Here is a 12284-nt window from a genome sequence, read left to right as displayed (position 1 = left end):
TCTCTGTCTGTCAAATAAATAAATAAAATCTTTTTTTAAAAAAAGTCTGTTAGATGCATCTAGTGTGAGAGAAATGGAGTCACTGCTGTTCTTTTCAGTAAATTACAGTAAAAGGGCCCTTCCTTCCTTTTTTTCTTTTGTTTCTATAAGACCCAATATTGAAGTTTTTGTTCCCTATTCTTGTTTCCTTGTGGGCCAGGTGAGGAGTTTGACTCAGCCAAGGTTTCTCACCAGAGGTCCTTTCTGGGTGGGGGAGAGTGAACCGCAGTCGTCACACCCCGTTCCTGGGGAAACCAACACCCAGAAGGGTTCACCTGTTCAATATCACTCCGCTCTGAGGACAGACCAAGTAGGTTTGACTTCAAATCCACTAATGGGTATTAAAGCATGAAAATGTGCTCTACTGGTCACGACCTCCCCCACGAGGAGGGACGAGGTCACGACGAGGTCAAGGAAACCAGGCCGCACAGGCCGATGGCAGCGAGCAGGTGTGGGAGACAAGCAGCCCGGGTCGCCTCCCCAGGCCGCCGTGAGGCACATGAGACGTTGTGTGGATTTTGCTTTCTCGGTCCCTCATGTGCAGCCCTTCGGTCACGTGGATAAAATGATGACAAACCAGAAATTGGCAAATCATGATAAAGCAAAAATAATTACTTTCTGCGATACCCTAAGCCACTGTCTTTTTTTCCACTTACATGTTTGTTCCTCGGTGTTAAGAACCGATGCGCGCGAGGAGTCAGTACACGACACACCAGAGAACGACCGAGCTTCGCTCCCTGTGCGCACGGATTGTTATTAAGGCAAGTGATGACTACGTCAGAAACACGTGCGGCGACTCACCCTGAATGGTGAGGAGGTTCTGGAACTCCCCAGCCATTCACTTTAAATGAGTTTTTTGGTGTGCTATGATTTTAATTAAATACCTTCTTCTGAGAAGAGCTAAAATATCTTTAAGGGGCCATCTCCTCTCCTCTGCTACAGAACACCAAGATAAGACTAATAAATCATCAAAACGTCTACATCCCACATCCCAGCCAACTCAGGGCACATATCCTAGAATTCAAAGCAGAAAGGCAGTCAGGCAGTACGTGACATCAGGAGACCCACGCACCCCTGTCTTGTTCAGCGACTTACCATGTGAGTGCAGGGAAGCGACCAGAGCTAGCTCCGAGCCCGCCGGGGGCAAGTAAGCCCCGCCCTCTCAAGAAGCAGGTGGTGCTTTATTTGTTCTACCTGCTCTTTGCTTTTGGTAGAGGCGTGGTAGCTAGGTTACCACGGAGGCCCTGCCAGCCCCACTCCCCAGGGGGAAACAGGCCAGGGCCCGCCCCTGCTGGAAGGAGGCCTGCTGACACCAGCAGAAGCTGTCTGCTCTTGGGTGCACCTTGGAGTCACCGGTAACGCACAGAAGGCCACCGCACAGGCAGCGGCCCTGGGGCAGCCAGTCATTTGGTCCCGGAGCTGCCTGGGCGTCAGAACGCTCAGAGCGCCCCAGCTGACTCTCATGTGCACCCAAGGCTGAGAACTCAGGGGGGCATGCACAGGTCCTCCAGGGACCAGGAGCTCTGGGGGCTACGTCTGGCATTCCCAGGTGGCTCCGTGCTGGAGCCAAGCCCGAAGGACGTTCATGAAGACGGGGAGGGCATCGGGAAGCGCGCGAGCCGACGCCTCCGTCTGCGCGTTCCAACGCGGCCCGAAGGAGCTGCTTTGGAAGCTTCCAGGGAAGGCATCTTTCTCACCCACACCTGGGGGCACACAGGTGAGCGTGGCCTGTGCACGTGCTTTCTTTGGGCCCCATCAAGCGACCCCATGCTCGACCAGTTTGTAGGAAACGGATATACACAACAACAACATTATCAACGGCAAGCGTGACTCTCACTTAAAGAGTGTGCACCTCCTACCATCATATCCTTTGGGGGATATATCCCTGGTTTGCACCTTGGGAGCTATGGCCCGCTTGCCGTAAGTATGGCTGTCGTAAGTGTTGTACTCAAACGAGGTCTTGGAATATTTCTCCAGCTCTTTGGCGAGGTTGGAGCGGGGCGTGGCCGTGGGCACGCTGTTCCTGTAGCCGTAGTGAGGGATCTCCAGCTGCTTGACGAAGCACATAGGCCTGTGGGCAGACGAGAAAGAGTCACCGCTCGCCCTCCCACGGCCGCCGAGACGCGGCTCCGGTTGGCGTCAGGGCACCGCTCACCGCCGCCTTCCCGAGCGGAGGCCACGGGTGTGGGATTTCCCGGCCCCACGAAAGCCGTTCCCCTAAAGGCCCGCGGGCGCGGGAGGAGCACCAGGTAGCCCGTCAGCTTCCTTGCGCACGGGCTTCAGAGAGTAAGCGTTGTGCCAAAGGAGGTGAGCTACTAAGACATTTCCCTTAAAAAAAATAAAAGAAGAAATAAAGAAAATCTCATAGGGATGTGGGCTGACCCCAAACAGGCTGACATGTGCCTGGCTGGACACGAAAACAGAAAACAAAGAGGCGCCCGCAGGCCCGTGTTGTCACGCGAGGCCGGGCCGTCCCCAGTGCAGAGGGCCGCGCGGAAACGAGGAGCCCTTGCTCACCACACGCATCGCGCTTCTGCCTCGCTGTGCGTGCGAGTGCCGGCGTGTCCCCGCGTCCACCTCTGCGGGAGGGGTCTCTACGGTGTTTGGGGAAGTGACTTGAGACTTACAAGGGGAGTGCGGGGGGTCCCTTTGCTTCCGTCAAGCTACGGCTTTCCCGAATCACCAACACAGTCGTTCCGCTTTCATTTATTCAGCCTTTCTTGTCAAGGTGCCGAGTGCCGTGCTGAGTCGCCCAAGGCCTGTTATCTGAGGCACGTGCCCGGGGAGCCTGTGGAGGCCCAGGGAGGCCCTCGCCCTGCCTTCAGAAAGCACGCGGCATGGGACACGGTTTTAAGAGTCCAGGGGGAAGGAAGCTGGGCGGGTGGACAGAGTGTCCAGGTGAAGATCCAGGGAATGAAACCACAGAGGAGAGACGCAGGCGCGCCGACAGCCTCTCTGGAGACTCCCAGGAGTCTGGTGACCCGGGACCGGATCGGGGGCGGGAGGGCTGCCCGGCGGGCAAGGCCTGAGGGTTTGGGCTAGGGAGGGCACGATCCCCAAGCCTTCCGAAGGTTAGGAGCAGCTCAGAAGGAGCGGGGCCTGGAGCAGAGGCCTCGGTGACAAGCTGGGCCTTGGGGATGTGCACAAGTTGTCCCGGAGTCTGCCCGCTGCGGCCGGGGAGTGGAAGACCGGAATAGGAACGGAAGCCCCGACGTCTCCCTGCCGCACGGTCTGCTCGGAGACTTCAACTCCTAGTTAAATGAGTGTGGATTTATGTATTTTTTAAAGATTTAAAAAATTTTAAAATTTGATTTGAGAGCACAAGGGAGCGCACCTGAGTGGGGGTGGGGCCGAGGCAGAGCGAGAAGCAGGCCTCCCGCTGAGCAGGGGACCCCCGCACCCCTGCCTGCAATGCAGGGCTCGATCCCAGGACCCTAGGTTCATGCTCTGAGCTGACGGCAGACGCTTTCCTGACCGAGCCCCCTGCGCCCCACGAGTGTGGATTTAAATTATTTTCTCTTTGTTCCCTTCGTGTCTCCTTTCCTGCCCGCTGAGTGAGCGTGCCCGTGTGGAGACGCTGTGGGGACTGTCCACACGGAGACCAGGTCCTCTAGGCCTTGCTCACGCCGTGAACACAGGTGCCTGAGCGGTGCCCCGGGAGCTGGGGAGCACAGGGACACCCCGGAGACAAGGCCGTGGCTGGCGTGGCTGCTTCCCTTCGCGCCCTGTCCCACCGCCTCGCCATGCCCGGCTGGAGGCACAGAGGGATATGGTTCGTATATGCACACTGGCCCGCACACGTGTGTTCCACGATCGTTGCGGTGCTTCTCTGCAGCTCTGGCCTCTGGAAAGGGACCGGTGGCCACACAGCCATAGAAACACGGTCGGGGCTGCTGCTTCTGGCTGTGCGTCAGTGTGAGGCTCGTGTCTGGGGTGGTGTTCACAGTCTGCGGCCCCCAGGGCAGCGTCTCCCGCCTGATGCCTGCTCACCCAACAGGAGGGTCCCCAGGAGGGATGGGCTCAGGGCTCGTCCCAGCTCTGGGGTCTGACTAGAGGTGGCAGATGTGGACAGAAGCCCCGAGCCTCGGTCTCTCTCTACCTGTCCTCAGTTCTCGGCTGACAGCCATTCCTTCTAGATGGACGGAGCCCTGGCGGGGGGCTCCCCCCTGCCAGTAACAAACGTGATCTTCTGTGTGCTCACAGGGGCGCGTGAGACGGCTAGCACCCCCACACAGAAAAATCTAGAAGAACACACGCCAACATTTATTGAGGCTTTATCGCTAAATAGTACAATTATAAGTGGTTTTTATTTTCCTGTTTTTGTCTATTTAAGTATTTCTCATTTTCCATAAAAATCTTAACTTTTCAGAGCACCTGGGCAGCTCAGTAGGTGAACCATCTGCCTGTGGCTCAGGTCGTGATCCCGGGGTCCTGGGATCGAGCCCCCCGTTGGGGCCCCTGCTCTGCGGGCGGCCTGTGTCTCCCTCTGCAGCTCTCCCTGCTCATGCTCTCTCTCTCTGACAAATAAATAAAGTCTTACAAAAAAGATTTTAAGTTTTCTATTGAAGGATAAAAGGGTGTAAAGCCACCGGTAAAGTCCTTTCAGAAAACTAAGCTAATGCACAACGCAACCAAGCAGGTGTTCAAACCAGTTAAATACGGCCTTTTCCTACGAGATTTACCCCGAAGAGCTCCCGTACCGCAACCGGCGTGTGCGTGTGCGCGAGCGTATACGCTCCCCTTCCGTCTGCGACTGGAACCATGGCCGCCGCCTCGGAGGGGCCACCTGCTCCCCCCTCCCAGAGGTGGGCAGCCCCGCAGCCCGCAGGACCCCCTGGGAAGACCTGGGACCGTGTCTGTACCACCGTGTCCACTGAGGAGTCAGGACGACGGCCGTGCAGCCTGGGTGTGGGGGGGCCAGTGGGGAGGAGAGCTGACCGACGGGGTCTGGGGTGGGCGCTCCTCCCTCCGCCCCTCCCGGGAGCCTCCCTCCCTCCACTGAAACCGGGGTCGGCCCAGGGGATCCTGCGGTGCTCCCACGACAGTCCGTGACTGAGCTGGTTCAGGTAAGTCACTGGGCCGCCCTTCCCCCGCCTCCTGCTCATAACCCCTGGGGTGTCTGGGGACAGAGGGGCCGGCCCCTGGGGGGGCTCCCCCACAGAGAAAGGCTCTGGCCGTCCTGCGCCGCAAGGCCTGGAGGCAGGTGGGTTCTCCGTTCTGGGCTCCAAGTTAAACTAGCATGACTCTGGGCATCTCATGAAGGTGGCAAGTGCCTCGCTTCCATCTAGCAGGCCCAGAACAACAAAACACCTTCCTGGCCGGAAAGAACCAGAAACACGTCATCTACTCTCATTTAAAGACTCCCAGTGGGTGGACAGAGTCCCAGAGAGCAAGATGGTCCCCACCTCACACAGGCCCTGTGGACCTGGGGGGCTTGGCTCTTAAAACTGAGCCACCGACCACTTGCGTTCCTGCCCCCGGGGTGAGACTGCCCGCTGCCCCCTGCTTCCCCCTCAAGCCCCATAAACCCCTAGTCCCCCAGTGCCCCAAACCCCCAGTGACCCAAACCCCCAGCCCCCAGCCCTCTAGCCCACCAGCACCCAGCCCCCCAGCCCCCCAGCATCCCAACCTCCCAGTGCCCCAACCGCCTAGCCCCCCAGAACCCTCAGGCCCCCAGCCCTCCAGCCCCCCAGTGCCCCAGGGGCTGGGTCAGGTACATGTGAATCTCACGGCAGGACCGGCCGGCATCTGGTACCTTAGCACTCGGTCTGAGGCCTGGTTGGACTTGGACACGTCACAGCTCTGGTGTTTTTCCTGGGCCTTTGCCAGTTTCTCTGCGGCAGCAATGGGGCATCCGGAGAGGCTGTGAGGACAGAGCACAGAGTGAGTCGACTCCGCCCACGGCTCTGCGGCCCACGGGCCCCGTCGCCCCCTCCCTGCCTCTCCTTTGGTCCGCACCAGAGCACCCCAAGCAGCTTCCCATACCTGCCCTGGGCATTCCTGAGGGGCCGGCTAGGACAGGGAGAAATGACCATGGTTGTGCTGTGCGTGACTTCCTGGGGGGTCTCAAGGGGATGGCCCTGATGGCCGTCCGTGCATGAAGCACACTCAGCCCTTGCCAGCCACAGCGAGCCCAGTTCTGTGTCCCTCAGGAGGACACGAGCGAGTGGAAATGACAGACACAGACTCCACCCCAGGATGCTTCTGCAGAGGAGCACAAGCCGCGGGGGTGGGATGAGCTGCTGAAAAGCCCCGGAACAGCAGCTCATGGACTGGTGTGAAGGGGAGCTCTCAGCTGACGGTGGGTGCGTCACTGCCCCAGCCGCTGAGGCTTCTCAGCCCCCTGCTCGCCTTCCCCCGGTGGGGGAATGAATGGGAAGAAAGGAGCGTGCTCTCTAGGACCGCTCGGAAGTGTTGTTTTGGAACTAAGTATCTATGGGACAGACAGCGTGCGGGCTCCATGGCTTCGGCCTTTCTTCTTCCTGAAGTCACGGTGTCTACGCTCCGCACGTCTGCACAGAGCTGCACGTAGGTATGGATGTGTACGCCGCGAGACCGTCACGTCTCACGGACACGGGAAGCCCAGGACTGATGAGCCAGCGGAGACTAAACACCGTTTCAAACAGGGCTCTGCACAGCCTTACCACTCCGCAGATCGCTCCTTTCTCCTGCAGGCTAAGGCCAGACGGCCTCTGATGCGCACAGGGTTGCAATTTGTTTCATTATGAATTTAACACAAGTAACCAAATTTACCCGACAGCCGGGCAAAACATAAGATGGAACTCCTAACAGTTTCCTTCATTTAGGATATAGTTTTGCATGAGCGCTCCAGGCCGAAAGACCCATCCGAACAGATCCGTCCAGCTACTGGTGAAGGAGCGTTTGATACGATCTGAGTTTCGTGAGCAGCTTAGAAGTCAGGATAGGAGGTAAGAGGACTGGGATTGTCCAGAGCAAAAGTATGACGCCGAGCAAGCCCGTTTACCTGGCCCACGGTCATGCCAAACGGTCCCCAACGAGCACTTTGGGCCTCTGCCAGTATTTTGGTCATGTCCACACCGATGACTGGGGTCTCGGCAGAGTTTCGGGGGTGACCTCGTTAGGTCCCAGACCATCCAGTCTTCATGCCTTGTAACCCCTCCCTGTACAAGGTGCACAGCACGGCTCCTCCCCGCCCCTGGACGCAAGCTGAGCGTTCCCCGTGGAGGGCGCCTCCTGGGGGACGCGGGGCGAGTGGGTGGAAAGGGGTCTCAGCGTTTGCCTTCCCCATGCACGATGCCCTCCCAGACAGCGGCCTGTCTCCCGGGGCAGGAGGGGGAGGTGTGCAGGGCACACTCCCTCTGGAGGCTGGGGTGGGAGGGGGGGCTGTCGGGGAACGTAGCGCAGCGGCCTGGGGCACAGGAGCGCTTTGCTTACCTTCTGTGCGAGTTCCTGTTGCTATTTACATGCCCTCGCCCCGTGCAGCCCGGAGTGGGGCACTTGAGAACATTCTCATGCATGGCAAGAACTTGACAGGGAGAGGCAGAGAAGACAGCCCAGCATTAAAACATAGAAATGGTCTGAATACAAGAATATGCAATCATTTTAACAAAGGCTGGGTTAGTTTACCACGGACAGTCCTACACACATTTGTGATGGACATGGTCAGGAAACACACGTAGGAAGAAGAAGGGTGTCTCAACCTTAGTGTCACTGGCATGCAAAGCAGGGCGCACTGGGTGGGGGCCGCAGAGGTCAGGAATGTGGTAGCCGACTCGCTCCCAAGGGGGCAGGGCAGCAGGGCCTCCCCACATCTCCCACACATCGGCACTGAACATCGGTTACCACGTAACAGCACGTAGATGGGTAATTTTTAAAACATGCCTGTGTTCTAAAAACACACAGTATGAAGATAGCACGGTGGTCATGGGTGAATAGAGACTCCCAAACCCGATTTTTAAACAAAACGAAGTAAATAGCAACTTCTCATCTGGGAATCAAGTATTCTGTTATTCTGCCAGTGGGACAAGCTGCAATACTAAGTGTTATGTTGTGTTCCCTGTGAAGTCATCACAGGGACACCAGGGGGTGGGGTGCTGCAGTGGGAGGAGGCAAGCAGCCTATTGCTGGGAGACAGTATTTGAGTTTACATGGGGCGGTAACCGGCCTGGACAGTTTGCATGTCCTCTCCTAATGGGTCCTCAGTGAGCAGCTGCTGCTCTGGGAGAGTTGGAGGGGGGTGACAGGTGCTAGAGGGAAGCCACTAGGATAGGACCCCAGCCCTGGGCCCCATATGACTGTCCGTATCATGGCAGCAAGACCTGGGGGAGCCAGTGAGGTACAGGTCACAGCAAGACCATGAAGAGCAAAGTCTGCCCAACTGGTTATGTGTTCTGTATGATTCTCTTCCTTCTTTAGAGCAATCTCTGTCTTCCCTGAAGTCTGTGTGCTGTCCCCATCAGGGGCTGTCCTCCGTCCTGTCCTGGTCCTTACATACTGGCTACATTCTGGATTCTTTAGTCTTGTGGCTCCTGTGTTGTCCTGTCAATGCTCGGTGAGCACTGAGGGAACAAGGGTGAGCCAGCCTTCGGCTCACTGTGTGTTGGGGGCTGCTGGAGGAGGTGTCAGGAGGCCTCCTTCCCGGGGGACCTGGCCCTGGGCCCTGCCTGCTCGCCCCCGTCTCCCACGCAAGGTTTCATCCTGTGCGGCCACCTGGCCTTCACTCTCCCTTCTGGGGTCCGGATTCACCTACGTCGTTCTCGGTTCTGCAGGATTTTCCCAACTCCCTGCTGCGACATCACCTAGGCCCTTCCCGCGACACAGTGTCCCTCTCCAGTCAGCATTGCTTTCCTTTCCATTCATGCCACACTTTTCGAGATAAAGTCTTCCCTGGAGAGAGCAGAAGCTTCTGCGCCCGGCTGTGGCGAGGACCCCAAGCAGATGGCCGCTGTCTGTCCCACTGAGCGGAGATGCGGACTCCTTCCCGGGCTGGCATCAGCGGGGCCGTGACTGAGCCCGGCTCTGCCGTCCTGTGGCTGCGCTCTGCCCCTGTCCCTCAGCCCCTGCCGTCCTCAGACCTCCACGGCAGCAGTGGTTCCCGTGCCCCTGCCCAGAGCAGTCAGTGACCCCTGATGCCATCCCCCCGGACTTCTTCCTCCCCGCGTGGGCCAGACCTTTCTAGAACAGCCTCTGTTCCCTCTTCTTGGCTGCGTGTTCTATGTGCTCCTGTCTCAAACTCCCGCAGTGGGCTTTTGCTCACGCTTCAGGCCTCCTCTCCAGCCAGGCCATCCCCAGTTCCTGCAACCCGGCTGAGAAAGCAGAGCCCGGGAGCCGCTGGGCAGCCGAGCTCTGTGGACCCCGGACACCCCCTGCCCTCCACCTGTGGGAGCACCACACACACTGCCCGCCAGCCCGGAACAGTCCGGGCCATCCTGTCCTCTGCTAGCGGGCTCCGCTTCTCCACCACTGCATCAGTCAGCGGAGTTGGCGTCCTCACGGCCACGGGGGACTCTCCGTGTCACCTCCTACCCCTCCCTCTCTCCGCCTTCACATCTGCCCGTGTCTGGAGCATGTCTTGAACTCAACCCAGACTTTCCATCCCTGGCCACTGTCTCCGACACGCCTGGCGTCCTATGTGGCTGACCACGGCAGCCTCTGGACAAGCCGCAGACCCCTCCCCTCTCCCCCCAGGACCCCAGCTCAGTGCGGCCCCAGGGAAGCCTGCAGGTCCCTTGGGAAGCCTGATGGCGCAGGTGGGAGTCGCCCACTGGGGAGCCCCTCCCACCATGGCCCCCTTCTGTCTTGAGTGCATGGCCCCCTCTTGGCTGCACTGGGAGCCCTTGGGGGCCAGAACCCCATCCTGTCCAGTGGTGCGTCGTCTGTGCTTCTAGGGCAGCATGTTGCAAACTGACTGCTGGACTGCCTTCACCTGGTCGGAGAGGATGACTGACGGAGGCTGGCCCAGAAAAAATTGGAAAAAAATGTAAAGTCTAAAAAAAAGTACCCCCCCCCCCCAAAGATTCTAATTTTTTCTCTTTGTAAATTCTTACGGTATTGTAAAGAACTACATGTAAGTATTTAGAAACGGCTTTCTGTAGATGCTCTGGAGGGCGGTCTCAAGGTTGGTGTGGAGGGGCTCACCTGGTGAGCCCGGGTGCGGTCTGACCCCCATCTGTGGGAGCACAGCCCGTTTCTACTAGTTAGACTTTTCCTGTGAAAATAAGGAGTCGGGAGAATCCCCCAGCCAGGGAAAGGAACTGATTTTCTACTTGGGAGGCCCAACCAGAAAAATGGCATCAGGCAGGTCTACCTAAGATGTCAGCGATGGTCCCCATGCTGCGCGCACAGAGGGCCTGAGGCCCACGTAGGGTCTCGGCCTGTGCGGCCCGACTCGGGAGCAGCGAAGCCAGGCCCGGGCCGACACACAGGCTGGGGCCTCCGGCAGGAGGGGAGTGCCATCTCGACTCTGCTCCCTGCTCGGGCAAGTCGGTGCCTGCCCACAGGGGTGTGTCTTCAGTTTGCCAGGCACCGAGCTGACCCCCGGGAAGAGAGGGGGAGGCCATCTGCTCCCCGCTCTTCTCGTGGGGGGACCGGGGCCAATGGCACCCGGCAGGGCATGTGGGGAGTGAGGGAGGCTGCGCGTGCCGGTGCGTGCGAGCGGCCGCCCGGATGGCGCTCGGGCACGGAAGCTGCTGCGTTCACATGACGCCCGCTCCTTGCTCATGTAACACACGGGCCCAGCCAAGCGCTCAGATGCGTTACCCTGCACACTCACAAGGCAGTTCCCAGAAATGCGGGCTCCTTATTCTCAGCGGCCCTCCGAAAGCCTGGAGGCACGAGCGCTTCTAAAAATATTTCATCTGAAAATGTTCAGCTAAGCCTGTTTCGAAGCCTTGACTGCTGCTAGGGACTTCATTGTCCTGACAGATTTGTGCCTCAAGAACTCCGAAATGAGCCGTTTGGATGAGACGACCCCCAAGAACTCGTCTCGACAACCCCGGTCGTCCTGCTGAGTCCCAGCCAAGCCACTCCGTGTTGCCTTCCAGAAACTGTGTCTCAGGTCACAGGAACATCCGTGACACACCTCAGGCTCTGAATCAGGACCTCAGACTCATCTGGTTGCTTCTGAAAATGTGCCTTTCCCCTGAGCAACCAGTACGGTCGTATTTAAATGGCAAACTTCGTGTGTGGAGGAGAAGATAGACAGGAGACGTGGACACCCTTTCAGTTCCAAAATAAGTGTAGCTGTGTTCGCCGAAAATTGTGCGTTCTCAGAACCTAACTAAGAGAAGGCGTCTGGTCTACACTGAGGTTTGCTTGTGTGGAAATGTGGGGACAGCCGTGACCCAAAACAGACTTTACAAGTGAAATGCAGTAAAATGCACCTATCAACTCCGGCTCCTCTGCATGGAGTCCGGCCGTTGGGCGAGAGGACCTTCCTCTCAGGGATTCGAGGGTGCTCAGCTCTGCAGGGAGGGGGGTGGGGTAGAGACTATCTGAGTCCTCTTGTGTGGTTTGTGAGAGACGAGGGGACAAGTGACTTGTCCGAGGTCCCCAGCAAGTCAGAAATGGAAGCGGGATGGAGCCCAGCCCATCTACTAGGGAGCCGCGCTGCGGGCGCTGTGTGCGGGGGTGGGGTGTGTGGAGGGGGTGGGGTGGGTGGCCGTCCTGGGCCATCGGCGGGAGGGGTGCAGACAGCCCCTGCGGCCGGTGTGGACCCGAAGGGGCAGGCAGAGGAGGACCGAGGTTGGGCTGTGCTGACATGGAATGACAGAGGCACGTGGCTGACACAGACAGAGCCGTGGGCGTGCGCGGCCCCACGGGCATTGGCGGAACACGGACTTACTTTCCGGAGGGACCCTATCTTTGTGCGGGCATCCGGACAGACTGCGGTGATGTGGGTACAGCCCGGTTACGTGGCCGGTTCCGTCACACCCCGGGGTGGGACACTTGCTCTCTTTCTTTTCTGCTCTCGAGGGATCTAAAAGTGACAACAGGTGTCAAGAGAATGAATCTTTTACCCGTCCAAGACAAAGGAGATTCATTAACAACCGAAGAAACCTCGATAAATAAAGAAGAGAAACAGGGGTCAGGGGACAGGCTGTGACATAGACCTGTGCACGTTCGGTTTTGGGTGATTTTTTTTTACCTTCAACAGAGTAATCATGAGTCACAAAATACCTTACTTTCTTTGCTGGTCGGGGAAAAGAAAGGCTATTCCTACCTTAGCTCTCGAATAATTGTCTTCCCGTGTGTTACATGACAAG

General features: G+C 58.1%; 1 protein-coding gene across 11 annotated transcripts in view; it reads right to left on the bottom strand.

Annotated features, from left to right (window-relative positions):
- MYT1L (myelin transcription factor 1 like) overlaps positions 1-12284 on the bottom strand; it is a 390355-nt gene that overhangs the window by 66091 nt on the left and 311980 nt on the right. For all 11 annotated transcript variants that reach the window (XM_013052872.2, XM_013052863.2, XM_013052871.2 and 8 more), the window contains exons 11-14: positions 11864-11998; positions 7456-7546; positions 5795-5902; positions 1899-2110 (exon numbers count right to left, since the gene is read on the bottom strand). In XM_013052872.2, coding sequence (XP_012908326.2) covers positions 1899-2110; positions 5795-5902; positions 7456-7546; positions 11864-11998 — 546 coding nt within the window. The remainder of the gene's footprint in view (positions 1-1898; positions 2111-5794; positions 5903-7455; positions 7547-11863; positions 11999-12284) is intronic.

Source organism: Mustela putorius, unplaced genomic scaffold (assembly GCF_011764305.1).
Source record: "Mustela putorius furo isolate JIRA1106 unplaced genomic scaffold, ASM1176430v1.1 tig00001618_pilon_pilon_pilon, whole genome shotgun sequence".
NCBI lineage: Eukaryota > Metazoa > Chordata > Mammalia > Carnivora > Mustelidae > Mustela > Mustela putorius.
This window is presented reverse-complemented; position numbering and strand designations above follow the sequence as displayed.